The 13,576-nt window shown below is 61.7% G+C and overlaps 1 protein-coding gene across 1 annotated transcript in view; it reads left to right on the top strand.

Annotated features, from left to right (window-relative positions):
- The first annotated feature begins 1,930 nt into the window (after positions 1–1,930).
- SIM2 (SIM bHLH transcription factor 2) overlaps positions 1,931–13,576 on the top strand; it is a 50,302-nt gene continuing 38,656 nt past the window's right edge. Inside the window, exons 1-2 of the mRNA XM_037831669.1 lie at positions 1,931–2,612; positions 11,863–11,945. Of these exons, the coding sequence (XP_037687597.1) occupies positions 2,438–2,612; positions 11,863–11,945 (258 nt within the window). The 5' untranslated portion in view covers positions 1,931–2,437. The remainder of the gene's footprint in view (positions 2,613–11,862; positions 11,946–13,576) is intronic.

Here is a 13,576-nt window from a genome sequence, read left to right as displayed (position 1 = left end):
CGTGGGAGTGAGGGAAGCATTAAATTCCACTGAAGCGCGCTCGGGGACTGCGGGGGTGGGGCTGGGGCGGCGGCGGGGTCCGGCCTGCAGTCCCTTCCCCCCTTGGAGCCCCATTCTCTGGGAGGCCCCGAGTGGAGGACTGCGGGCGCAGCGGGGCGCCAGACCTGGGGAAGGGAAGCGGCCCCGCGCGCCTCGCGCGCCTGAGTTTCGATATTGCGCACCCTCCGCGCGCACTGAGGAAAAGAAGAGAGCGCCTGGATCTGAAACTCCCAGGCAAAGTGTGTGTTCCTCCGTGCGCCCCGCGTGCAGTGCAGTGCGGTGCAGCTGGAGGGCCTCTGACCCCGCGGCCCGTTTCGAAGCACGAATCCAGAGAACAGCTCATTGTCCGGCCCACGGAGGGAGTCTACACCATCTCGTATGCTTTCGAACTTGCCTTCAGAAGGGCCCCTGGAAAAAGTCAGGAGTGCCTGCTTCAGGTAAGGGGCACCGGGGTAAAAAGCCTGACCCTCTTGGCGCGGGGTGAGAGGCAGGTACCAGGTCATTGCCCCGCGGTGCGTAAGCGGAGCCGCAGGCTCCTCCTGCACGAGGCCGGGGCAGAGAGCGATGGCGCCAAGAACCTAGGTCGCCGCTCCGGGATCCGCGGCCCTGGGGCTCCCCCTCCCCACGTCGACCTCCAGGTCAGGCGCCTGCGGCACATGGCCGGGAAACCCCCAGGACCCAGACCCTAAAAGGAACCGCCAGGTGTCCCTCTGCGCCTGTCCTCTCTGACCTGGCCCACCCGGGAAGCTGGAGTCCGCCCAGCGCACGCTTCCGCAGGGCAGCTGGCGGATTCAAACTCCCGCAAGGGTGGGAGCTTTGTGCGACCATCGCTGTTGGGGGCGAGCCGGGGACCTGGGCAGTGCAATTCGGCAGGAGCTGCGGATGCACAGAGGCTCGGGGAGGAGGACCCTGCGATCCATTGTGGCCTTGAGTGCCCCGACGCACGGTGGCGGCGTCTCTGGGCGCCTGCCTCCTCTACAGCTTCGGCCACATCACGGTGCCCCCCGCCACTGCTCGCCCAGCGACCTTCTCCCTAAAGGCCGGTTCCAGCGGCGAGTCCTTGAAACTCCGGCGGCGCCGGGTAGGCTGCCAGAGAGGGGGGAAGGGCGGGTTGGGCCCTGTTCCCGCCGCTGCCCTGGGCGAGGCCTGGTAGCTGGGCCCCCTTCCTCCCTCGGGCTCGCGCGTCCCCGCGGCCTCCGGGTCCTCCGGGAAGGCGCCAGTCTCCGTTCGTCTTACTGTTCCCAGGCGAGAAAAGGCAGAAGGCTCCTTTCCGAGCCTCTCTCGCCATTTCTCGGGAGGAACGGGTGTCTTCCCCTTTGCCCCCCCCCCCCCATTCCGCGCTCGGACCTGCGAATTGCGAGGGGAGTGCGAGGAACCAGCCCCGGACTCGGCGGACACTCCGTCCGCCTTCTCTGGTCTGCGCCCGCCGGTGACCGGCCCGGGAGCCACAGAGGAAGCCTTGGCAACCCCTCCCTCGTCTCTCCCCGCAGCCCTTCGCGGCACCCAGGCCGCGGCCCGCGTGCAGGAGCGGGTCCCCGCGAAGCGGCGCGTGCACTCACTGCGACTTCCCCGAGTCCGGGAGCGCGCGGGTCTCTTCTGGGACAGTCTCTGAAGGCAGCGCCGCGGAGGCGCGCCTGTGACTCTGGGGCCGCGGCGGGGTCGGGAGGCGAGATTGGCCACCGCCGCCGCGGCCCCCGCCGCGGTCCCCCCTCCCCCCTCCCCCCTTTCCCCCCCAGCGGCGCAGCGGCGGAATGCTCCGCCCGAAGGCGGGTCCGCCATAAACAAACGCGCCTCCGACGCACGTGGACGGCCAAGGCGCTGCACCTCTGAACAGACCGCGGGCTCCTGGCGCAGTGTCTCCAGGCGCAGAGAGAGGCCGACGAAGGCAAGAGATCGCGCCCGGGCCGGGCCGGGCCCCAGCCGCCTCCACCCCGGCTCCCCTGCGTCCTCTCCCGCTCCATGGCTCCACGGCCGCCGCCGCCCTTGCCGCCCTGCAGCCCCGAGGGGCCTCGCGGCAGCGGGTGGAAACACTCGGTTAAGGACTAAACTGCACGGCCGCCTTCTCGCCGGCCACCTACCCCTCCTAAGGCAAGCCAAGGCGGGAGAGACAGGAGGGAGAAAGGAAGAGCGAGCCGAAGCGAGAGTGAGGCAGGCGCTCTGGTCGCCTCGGGCCGGTCCAGCCCAGAGCGGCGCCCCGGACGGCGGCGGCGCGGAGTTCGGAAGTGCCCAGGGACCTCTCCGCGCCCTGGGTCAGGTCCGCGCACCTGCCCGCGGCGGGAGACCCGGATTCACCCGGCCCCCGGCGCCACCCACCCACCCAATTCCGCCGCCGCAGCCCGAGCGGGATTCCGCTGGCCTCCAGCACGGCCGGGTTTAATATGCCCGGAGTCGAGGCGCGATGAAGGAGAAGTCCAAGAATGCGGCCAAGACCAGGAGGGAGAAGGAAAATGGCGAGTTTTACGAGCTGGCCAAGCTGCTCCCACTGCCATCGGCCATCACCTCGCAGCTGGACAAGGCGTCCATCATCCGGCTCACCACAAGCTACCTGAAGATGCGCGCCGTCTTCCCGGAAGGTGAGGCCGCAGGTGGGGCGGCCCCGGCCGGAACGCCAAGCCGGAGCCCGCGTTGGGGCCAGGGCAAGGGCGTTGCGGGGAGGCCGCGCCGGGGACTTGGGCTCCAGCTCAGGAAGAGGGGCCAGGTCCGGGGAGATCCAGGCGACCAGACTATCTAATGGTGCAGGGCTGGGCTGGGGCGGACCAGGGATTGTTTCAGTGGCAGGAGATCCGCGAGTCGGCATGAGAGTGTATTCTAATTCCATTTCATTTCCTCTCCTTTTCTCTCTTCTCTTCTCTTTTCTTCCTTTATTTTCCTCCTTCCTTTTTATCTTTCTTCATTTTTTCAGCTCCCCTTTTTATTTTTCCTTCGTTCACTCTTCCGTCCCTGTCTTCTTTCCGTGGAGCGGAGGCGTGCACACCTCTGCCAGCGCGAAGGCGCTCGCTGCTCTGCCCTGCGAGCGAGCAGGGTACACCGGGAGGCCCAGGCCCTGCAGGCCGACGGAGGGAGCCGAGCGCTTGCTCGGGACCGGGTCGCAGACTCAGGCCTCTCAGGCCGCCTCCTCTCTGCCCGCTTCCCTTCGGGCTCGGGCGCGGGTAGTCAGCGGAGGAGAACCCGCGGGTGGGTGGGCCGATACTCGGCAAGAGAGCGGGGCGATTATTTCGAAAATGGTAGGCAGGCCTTAGCGTAGTTGTTCTTTTCCGGACTGGAATTATAAACCCGGGGAAGGTGTCGTCGTGGATAAGGGTCGCTGGGACCTACCGGTCTAGCAGAGTCGGGATGGTGCAAACGGCGGTGCGCGGAACCCCACTCTGCGCAGGCACGGGCCCGTTGGGATCCCGCCGCCTTGACCGTGGGATCAGGCATCACGAAGCGGCAGGCCGCAGGGAGGTCGGGTGTCCACCGCGTTCGCATCTGGTGCCCGGGTGGTTCTGGGCCCGGCGCCTTCCAACGCCTCTGCCCTAGGCCGGGGTCGCTGCTTCCTGACCGCTCTGGGATGCGCGCGGCTCCTTGGGCCTCATGGGCTCCCCAAGTTCTCTCGGCCGAGGAGCCATTCCGGATAGAAGGACGACTGTAGGTGTCCCTCGGCCGCAGGCCGTCTCGGTTAACGCGGTCGTTGTCAAGGAGCTCGCCACGAAGTGGTTAACCCCGTCCTTGCGCGTTCAGCGCCCCTCATTCTGTTATTTGTACTCGTTTCGCCATCCGGGGCTGCCACCTCTCACCGCCTCCGGGGTGGAGCGAGGAGGGCTTGCGGGAAAGTGCGGCCTCCAGCCCCGCTTGGCACAGCGGGCCGGGGAGACAAGTGAGGAAGGACCGCAAAGCTGGGGGGCCCAATTGGGTCGCGCGGCCGCGGGGCGGTCACAGGAGTCCTTGACCTTCCCGCTGGAGCCTGGCGCACGTTCCCGCAGTTCCTCCCCTTGCCAACCCGGATTGGCCGAGGAGGCAGCCGCCCCAGCCGCTTCGCTTCACCCAACGTCTCCCGACCTCGGAGAGGATTTTTCCAGGGCCTCGGCCGGCAGCTGGGCTCCGCACTCAGCTCTGCGAGCTGTCTGTCTCTGCGGCCATTATTTGTCCGCCTAAAGGAGACCTGTTGACCAGAGGAGTTGGGGTGATTCCTCTCTGTCTGGAGTTGCAGTGGAATTTAAAATAGAATTACGTTTGAAAAGGGCCAAGTCTCCTTTCCACCCGGGAAGGAGGGATGGTAATTGGTTGGCCTGGTTTGCTCAGACCAACCGGTTCTTAATCAACCTTCTGCAAAGCAAGCATCGAACCCGTAGAGCGTCCCCGCCTTTTCTGTCCCTTCTTCCTGTCCCCTCCAATAGAAAATAAAAGTATACGAAAAAACAGTCAAAGGATGGAATGATTTGTTGAAGATTTCGAAAAAGCCAGAAATTAGGTACAACGGGAGGTCTGGAGAAAGGGGATTGAATGTAAGCCAATCGTTGTTTGGTGAATTTCCAGGAGAGTCTGCTAAATATGGGGAAGCGGCGGGTGTGTAGCGTCTGCCGACATTTAAACTGGATTCTGTGCGCTCTCGCTCTGGGAAGCCGAAGTCTCCAGCAGTCTAGGCCCAGAATTGCTTGGCTCGGAGCCCGTTGCAGGGGCAGGCCGGCTGGAGTTCGGGCTTGGGGCTTCTTGCACATCCGGCGGGGCTTGCTCGGCCCAGGCTTGTTTGGCTCAGACTTGTTTGCGGGGCGGCTGAGGCGGCAGGCTGCGGAGCTGTGCGTCTCCGTCGACCCTCGAGGTTGGTGCTCCAGGAGGGATCAGGAGGGCGCTGATTGACCCGGAAGCGGGGGTCCCTATCGGGGATTTGGGGCGTGGGGCGGTGACCTGGTCTGCGGTGCCACTGCAGCGAGGGAGCAGGGGCGCAGCCCTGGAAGGTGGGTGTGCAGCCCCGGGGCTCGTCCCAGAGCGCACCGGCCCGGGTCCTGAGGATCTGGCTGGCAACACAGTTTCTCTCGCGTCTGTCAGGAGTGGGGAGGTTGTGAAGCCAGAGAAGGCGCATTTTAGAAAGACCTCAATTATGCAAAGTGACTTGCTCGCTGCTCTGGTAGCTCCAAAGGGCCTGACGCAGAAGCTGCACGATCTTGATTTAAACTGTTCAGCGAGGACTCGGGTCTGCGCGGAGGATGCAGCTACCGGTGGGGCTTGGCAGAGCCGCCAGGGTCAGGGCGGGGGCGCGAGGGAAGTTTTAAGGCCAGGGCCGTCCTGGGCGGCGACGGGCGCTCTCGGATCCCTCCCTCTCTCCGCGGCCGGGAGGATAGCGAGCGGAACGCAGCTGATGTGCTAAGAGGGGTTTCGCTGGTCGACAGCCCTGGAGCAAGCGGGGTACCTGGATAAAGAAGGATCTGGAGGCCAAGTTAGGACTTTGTGTGCCAGAAAACGAATAGCACAATCTGAAGGAACCATAGGAATCTCCGGACTAACCCTTCATACCTCTGAAATTGAGGCCAAATAGGGGACGGCCCTTTCCCAAGTTCTTACAGCAAAGACCAGCGCTGCCGGGGCCGGTCGGGCTGCGGCATGTTCTCGTCCCTCTGCACTGTGAGAAGCCCCCGGCTTCCGCTTCTTTTGTCTGGGGACAGCCCGGGGTGGAAGGAAAGAAAGCGGAGCGCGGAGGCAGCTGGTTGGTTACCCGGTGGCGGCACCGGACAGAGGGAGGAGACGCGAGCCGAGGTGGACACCCGACTCAGGGACAAGTCCGCGGATTTTCTGCGGGGATCGCAATATTTATAGCCCCGTCGCGCTGCTTCCCCGGGCCTCGGTTTCCTTCTTTATCAAATGGGCCTATCAAGCAATTCCGTCGCACCTGGGTGGCTGGCGTCCAGTGTGAGCGTGCACAACCGAAACCGTGCAGTGCAGTTGGAAATGTAACGTGTTGCTCTTACGTCAGTCACGTCTTATTTTGAGCTCGCCGTTTCTTGGGCCAGACGGTGCCTAAATGGCGGGGCCGGGAGCTGTGGCGGGGTGGGAAGCCAGGGCTCACTGTCCCGCGTCAAAAGACCTCTGCTCTCTTGGTCGCCACGTTTTCTCCCCTTCAACGGGGAACTAAGAAGCGAGCGGGGAAGAGAGCGGGAGAAGCAAGGCCGGCCTTGGAACCGGGGCTCGGGATTGAAAACTTTGGTGGGATTCAGGGGATTCTTTGGGGACGCGGCATAATCGCAGGGCTCAGGGGAGCGCTGGGGAAGGGTGGTCTGTCTCTTCTCCTTGAGGTCACATGGCCCTCCTTTAGAAAGAGGGGGCCCTTGAAACCAAGAAGCTCCCCGGTCAGGTGAACTCTGGCTGCTGCCTGTCCAAGGCTACGCGGTGACCAAATGTGGCGGGTCCCAGGGCGGATTCCGCACTTGGGGTGGCGGTGGGGTGGGTGGGGCGGGGTTTGCTGCTTAGGGGTTGGGACCCCAGGCCTCAGGGGTCCCAATTCACAGTTGCCAGAGTGCCACGACCCATCTCGAAGGTTCCAGCCGCTCGCGGGGAGTCCGGCTGCGCGCGCTGGACGGCGGAGTAGGGGTGGCGCGTCCCGTCCGTGATCTAACGCACTGACGACTGGCACGAGGGACTGGCCTGAGGTCCTGGCTCAGAGGTGGATTTGGAAACTGAGACTGACTGTCGAGGGGAAAACCGAGTCCCTTGCCGCCCCCCCGTCCTCAGACCTGGAAACCCAGGAAGGTGCAGATAAAACAGGAGGAAGGGGCTGTGCCGTTTCTCTAAAGGAAGAGAAAATCTCATCCACACACTTTAAAAAGAAGCACGACTCCCGGCCTGAATGATTCCTGAGGCCAGATTCTCTCTGCGTTTAGGTACAGCTGCATGTGGGGGCGTCCCGCCCCCCATGCGGGCCTGAGCGCGGCGGGGAGGAGGGGGCAGTCCTAGGCATTGCTGTCCGGAATAGAATCGCTTTGATTTAGAGGGTTTGGTGAGAAATCATGCCCTAAACCGAGATGGGGTCACAAGCCCTAGGCCTTGATCTCAGTCCGAAATAATGCCGTTTTGCTTTGTTTTTGTTTTGTTTCGTTTTGTTTTTATTTGATTTCAGAATAATGTAGATTTTTGTAACCCCCTCACCACTTACGTTCCTATTTTTACTTTGGAATTGGCCAGGCCGGCGACAGGGTTCAGGAGGGAAAGTCGCGACGGGGGCGAAGAGACCCCCGAGGCGCGGGACCCTGGCGCCCGGAGAAGAGTGTCGGGAGCGCTGAGCTGCAGACTCAGCCCCCGGGACCGGGGCCCAGGATCCGGACCCAGGGCGGTTCCGTGGCACCGAGAGGAAGCGTCGGCCCGGGTGTCTCGGGGCGGCACTGGGCGTCGCGCCGTCTTTGGTGCCCATACTTGCAAGGTGCAGAAACTCGGAGTTGGAGGTCGCGGGTAGGGCGGCCTCTGTCTGTCGTCTGAGCGACCGGACCCGGGGAGGACTTCTTGCGGCGCCTGGGTCTAGCGCCGCCTTCCCAGTCGGCCCCCTCCCGCTGTGCGAGCGTTGGTTTGGATAGGGAAGGACCGTTCCGGAACCCTGGAGGGAACGGAGGATTCCGGAGGCCAGAAAAGACTAAAGTGCGTGGCAGGGCCCCCGACGGCGGCGTCCAAGACAGTTAACTGGGGTCCTGGGATCGCGGGAGGAGACTTACTGGAAGCGCGAACTGTGGTTTTTCCTAGAGCGTAGGGACAGGATCCCAGTTCCCAACGTCACCACACCCTCGCACAGGCTGGAGACGCCCGGGCGGGTGGTGGCGCTCGGAACTCCTGGTGGTCGACGCCGCCATGGGGAGACCCGCGCAAATCTCTGGCTTCGCGGGGGGAAAGCGCAAAAGATCAGAGCGACCATTATTCACCACCACCACCACCCCCAACACACACACACACACACACACACACACACACACACACACACACACACCCCCACCCTTCTTGGCTCTGGAGTGGTTTGAAACAGAGCGAGTGTGACCTTGTGCCTGCAGATGCCCCAGGAACAGGTCGAGGCCGCGTTCCACAGTGGCACCCCCATTCCACCTGGGTCAGGGGATGGTTATGGGGGAAGGGTCCTGGGGCAGGGGGCTGGAGGACGAGACCAGGCTGGATGCTGGTGATGGCAGCAGCCGCCAACTCTTTACACTGGGCGGGGTTCTTTGCTCAGCGCGCACAAATATTAGCTCGTTTAATCCTGCAGAACACCATTTTAGAAACGAGGAAATAAACGTTAGAGGACAGGGCACTGGCTGAAGATCCGAGTCCCCGGGCTGGCGAGTTGGGGGAGGGGGAGATGGAGAGAAGTAGGCTAAGCCCTGCAGGTCGGGTGGGAGCTCCCCAGGCGTCTGTCCTAGATTCTCCACAATCCTAGATCACCATCGCCCTGGGAGGGAAGGGGGTAGCGCCCAGCGCTTTATGCATTAAACCTCATTTCATTTTCCCAGACCCCTGTGCGGGGCCTTTTTGTCACCATTTTAGATACCAGAGGATAAAGTGCTGGGAAGAGAGAGAGGGCCCTTCCAACCCCGAGGCTCTTACCTAAGTCCCGGCTCTTTCTCCCGCGCTGGACCCGGGGGGTAGGGCCACAGCCAGTCCTGTTCCCTGGGTCCAGAGGAGGGAGCAGAGCTGCCGCCTCCTTGGGGTCTCAATTCAGGTGTCCCTCATCTGAGAGGCACCCCATCTCACAGTGAAGGAAACCATTATCCACCCCCCCATCACCTACTTTGTGATGCCCCGCTTTTATGGTCTGTGACCCATGCATGGAGGGCCGACCCTCAGTGGGTGTCCCCTAGGCCGGCTGGGAACCTGTGCCCTGCAGTGGAGACTCAAGAGCTGTTGGTGGTCCCAGGTAGGAGGAACCCTAATTAGGCTGCCAGAGGCAGCTTCCGTGGTTGGAAGGCCACTGGGATTTAAACTGGAAGGTGAGGGGAGTGTGGGTACCCAGTCACAGGCACCCACAAATCCTGGGAGGCAGAAAGCCAAAGGGGGTGCCTCAAGGCGGTTGGGGCGAAGGTAGGAGTGTGATCTGGCCTCCGTTTAGCCTCCGGTGGCTCCCCAGAACCTGACACTCCTGATCCAGGAGCTGGGGGTCCCCAACCCGTCTTGTGGAGGCAATTTGGGGTGCAGGGCTCCAATCCCCGAGCCTGGGAACCTTCGCTGCTCCTGGAGCAGCCAGTGCCCTGGGTTCCCAGGGTCCCGTGGGACGCGCAACCAACGGGCTGATCACCTTGGACGACTTGAGCCCAGTTTTTAATTCTTTTTACCCAACCCTTCCCTCTCCCCAATTTTCACAAAAGCGCTTTGCTAGATGCAGATAAGGGCCGAATGCCCAGAGCCTCGTTTTTGCAGGAGTGTATATCACTTTATAGTACCAGCACGATTTATTTCGTTACAAGCCTAACCATATTTAGTCTCTGCCGTTCAGCCAAAAAGTAGATTTTTATGGGCCGAGTGAAAAGGCCTCGCCCACAGAGATTTCTAATGGAAGAGCTGGCGGCGCCATTGCCCGGGGGGTGAAATGGGGTGGGGGCGTCGGTAGTGGGGTGGGGGGAAGCCCCCCGCGGCGCCCCGCCAAGTCCCGCAGCTCCTGGAAGGGCGTTGGGACCAAATCTCCGCCCGCAAAGCGGAAGCGTCAGGAAATTTTAGAAAAAAAATGTCCTAATATAAGAGAACAGGCTTTCTTGAAATATCTTCGTATTTGAATTATCCGGAAAATTGCCCATTGTAACTAATGCGCTTTGCATGTGGAGCCAGGGCCTTCCTGCCACCAGGCTTTCGGGAGAGCCAGTCTGGGGAAGTCGGGTCAGGGCTGGTTCCCGAGCGCGCGGGGTTCCCGAGTCTCGCGTGCCTGCACCAAACCGCGGCAGGAACTCGGAGCCGGGAAAAAAAGGACAGATGACACTGTCCATTTTCGGAAACCGGAACACCTGGGTCCTTATTAAATTCTTCTTTCCTCCAAGCCTCAGCAGAATCCCGAGGCCATTGCGCTTTGGTTCTTTCCATTTTTGGTTATACGCCGTCGCTTGAGTGTCAGGCAAGGAAGGACCTGCGTGTGAGTGCAAATGGCGCGCTGCTGTGACCACGTGGCGATCAAGGGGGTGGGGGGGGTGGGCCACTTTCCTGGGGTTAATGAAACCACGTGGTGGGGGCTGAGGAGGGCGCGAATAGTGAGATGAGATCATATTTGGAGCGTAAGGGTATTAGGGAATTACCCACTTCCTGTTGGCGTCCAGTTATGGGATACCTGGTTAAGCTCCTAATTCCTAACAAAACCTCCGAGAAGAAATGAAAGGTCATCCGTTTTTAGTTGTCTCTGAGGGGATCGTGGGCCCAGAGGGACTCTGAGCGGGATGGGTGGGGTAGGGGTGGGGTAGGGGTGGGGGCTCCCACCCGGTCGCGGTCTCTAGAAGCCCGGAGGTTCGGGTTGGCCCTCAGGGCAGTGGCGCGGCGGGTACAGGGTGCCTGTGCGGCTACTCTCCCGGGACCCAACGGCTTGGAGGGGCTTTGCGTCGGGAGAATGGTTCCTGGATTCTCCGCGGCTGAGTGAGGTCCCCTCTCTCTGCCGTGTGGCTCCTGGGCTCTGGTCCCGCACCCCGGGCCTGCAGACGTTGCCTGGGCCTGGTCTGGCTCGCAGTTCCCAGCCTCCCACATGAAGCACCCCGCCGCTGGAGACCCGGGAGCCATGGAGGGACGCGCCAGTGGGGCCCACAGTTCACCCCGCGGGGATCGCGGCCGAGATCGCTGCCATCGACCTCTGCCACCTCTCGTGAGGTCCGCGGCGCTGACGGGAGAGTTTGGCCCAGGCCCCTCGGAGCGGCTGGGGGTGCCCCCAGCTGGCCCTTTGCGGCGCAACCTCACCCCTCTCTGCTGCTCCTTCTGGAGTGTGCGGAGAAGCCCGGGGTCTCCGGGTCCCGGCGGCTAGGCGGAAGACCGTGGGAGAAGGGGCAGCTGCTGGGCAGGGCCGCCCTTCCCTGGTGCGCTTTCTCTGACACTGGTGGCCTTCGGAAGGCGGTTCGATGGGGGAAGGGCAGGAGACCCTGGTGGGGAGGAGGCTTGGTTAAGAACGGAGGGTTTCGGGGGTCCCTAACTATGTGACAACAGACACGGACACCTCTTAGTTACCCTGGAACCTGCGGCCCAACCCTCCCCCAACCCCCAGCCCCCGGCCGCTCGCAGGCCCCGGAGCGCTCGCACTTGGAGTTCACTCTCCAAAAAGCCCGCAGGTAAAAATCCTCCCCAGGAGAGAACTCCCGAGTGGGGAGCGGGGTGGGCTCCCGGGGCGCCTGTGAGGGCTGAGGAGTCCAAGGGATTACGTGAGGATGGCGGGGGCGGGGGAGATCTTTATTCAAGAAAAGCCGCCTGCTGGAAGGCAACGGCTTGGCTCTTTCGGAGAACAGAGTAGCAGGCGAGGCGGGGAAGGGAGGGAAGGGAGTCCTGGGGGGGTGGGGGGGTGATATTTACAGGCTAAATCGATATTCCAGTTTGGCTAGAGGATGGCCTATTTCAAAACAGATTAGATTGCTTTGTGACATTTCAAGTAAAAGGCAATTTCAGAGCCATGAACACGTGGCGACCCCTGAGTTCGAGGTCTCGGCGGGAATTTCTTCTCCAGCCCCTTTTCTTTTAACTGAGGAAAAGGGGGCGACAGGAAGGGCACAGAAGGGGGCCTGCGGGACCGCGGAGCCGACCCTGGGACGTTCGTGTCTCGCTGACGGCCCGGGCGCAGGAAGCGGAGGTTCGGCGGCCCTGTCCTGCTCCGGGAACTCTGGCTGGGTGTGTCCGTTTACCGGTTTCCTTTATTCCCCCGTCCAGGTTTGGGAGACGCGTGGGGACAGCCGAGCCGCGCCGGGCCCCTGGACAGCGTGGCCAAGGAGCTGGGATCGCACTTGCTGCAGGTAGAGCCACCGCGCCCGGGGAGGAGCGCCGTGGCCAGTGCGCCTGGGCGGGGGCTCCCTTCCGACCCCGCCACCCCAGCCTTGAGCTAGCTGTCCCTCCCCAAGCTGCGCGGGGAGGAGAGGTCTCCCCAGGGGCGCAGGCGATGGAAGTTGGGGGGCTTGGATCGCGGGTTGAGGTGGCCCGCTGCCTGGGAGGGACGGGTCCCTGGTGAGGGCCCACAGCACGTCCAGGGCAGCAGCCTCGGGCTAGCTGTTCCCTCCCCTCAGAGCCCCAGCCATTCTAGCTCACCTAAGACCGAGGCTGAACCTCGCCCCTGGGTGTGGTTAGACGGTTCCAGCCTTCGCTTGCTCTCTGCTACACGCTGGGCCAGGCGCTGGGGACAGGAGAAGGAATCTCAGGACCCTTGGAGCCAGAGCACGGCAGCTCTAGAGCATTTGGCGATTGTTTGTGTTTGTAGGGGGTTGTAATAAAGAAAGGAGGATCAATAAGAGAATGTTAATTTCTGCCATTTATTCAGCGTTTATTCTGGGCCAGCCTCTATTCTAAACCTTATGTGTACTATTTCGCCTCACCATCCACCTGGAGTGGCTTCTATTTTAAATTCCATTTTCAGAGGAGGAAGTTGAGGCACAGAGAGGTTAAGTAACTTGCCTGGGGTCACACAGCAAGTGGTGGACAGACTTGCAATCCAAGTGGCCCGGCTCAAGGGCCCCACGCTGCTAACCACGACGTGGTGTGTTCTCTGAGATTACCGTGGAGCACCCGGTCCCTTCTTGGTTTAGGGTCAATCGTCTAGCGCCAGTAACCCCGAGGCCGTCCAGTCCGTGGTTGCTAAACCACTTCTGACCTCGGATTTTCCCCGCAGCGTTGGCGTCGGCGTTGTGTTTCGCGCCAGGGAAGGGAGCGCAAGACCTGCCGCTTCCAGGTCGGCGGCTGGCGCTAGGTGGGGACACCAGCGACTCGCGTTTTCGAGTATTTCAAATGCCCTTTACAGAGCCTCATCAACGACCCGATTCATTCCCCCTCCCATCATTTGTCTCTGCCATAGAAACATGCCTTCCGAGAGCTAGTTTGCATTTCCTAACTCTATTTTATGTTTTCTTAAAAAAAAAAATTAAGTTGGCTGCGGGATGCGGTGGCCTGGGTCAGCGATCAGCCGCCTGCTCCACATTTCGCAAAAGCAGATTTTTTTTTTTTCCAAAACTCTTTTGCCCCAAATGCCCTAGTGTGATTTATTTTAAATGTGCATGTGCTGGGGAAGAGAAGGTTCCGGGGAATAGTTGAAGGAGATTTTACAACATTAAGCAAACGGCGTGGCAGGCCGGCGGGGCAATGGCCTCCTGGAGCCCTTCCCGCGCGCCCTGGGCGCCCGGCTCGCCCACTTCCAGCCCGCGCGCCGAGTGGTGATCGTTGGATACTCCCAAATATTGGAAGTGACAATAGTATCAGGGACAAGTAAGTGCCGGGAATGCCAGGGAAAACTTGGAGAGCAGTGTCAACACCCTCCTCTCCGCCTCCAACCGCCACCACCCTTCTCCACCGTACATTTCGTTAATTCATTCCTGAGTGGTGTGTGGATGGCTTCTTTGAAGTAATTACACATGTAAGCGAACTAGGTAATTCGACGCTG

This window comes from Choloepus didactylus, chromosome 1 (genome assembly GCF_015220235.1).
Source record: "Choloepus didactylus isolate mChoDid1 chromosome 1, mChoDid1.pri, whole genome shotgun sequence".
NCBI lineage: Eukaryota > Metazoa > Chordata > Mammalia > Pilosa > Megalonychidae > Choloepus > Choloepus didactylus.
This window is presented reverse-complemented; position numbering and strand designations above follow the sequence as displayed.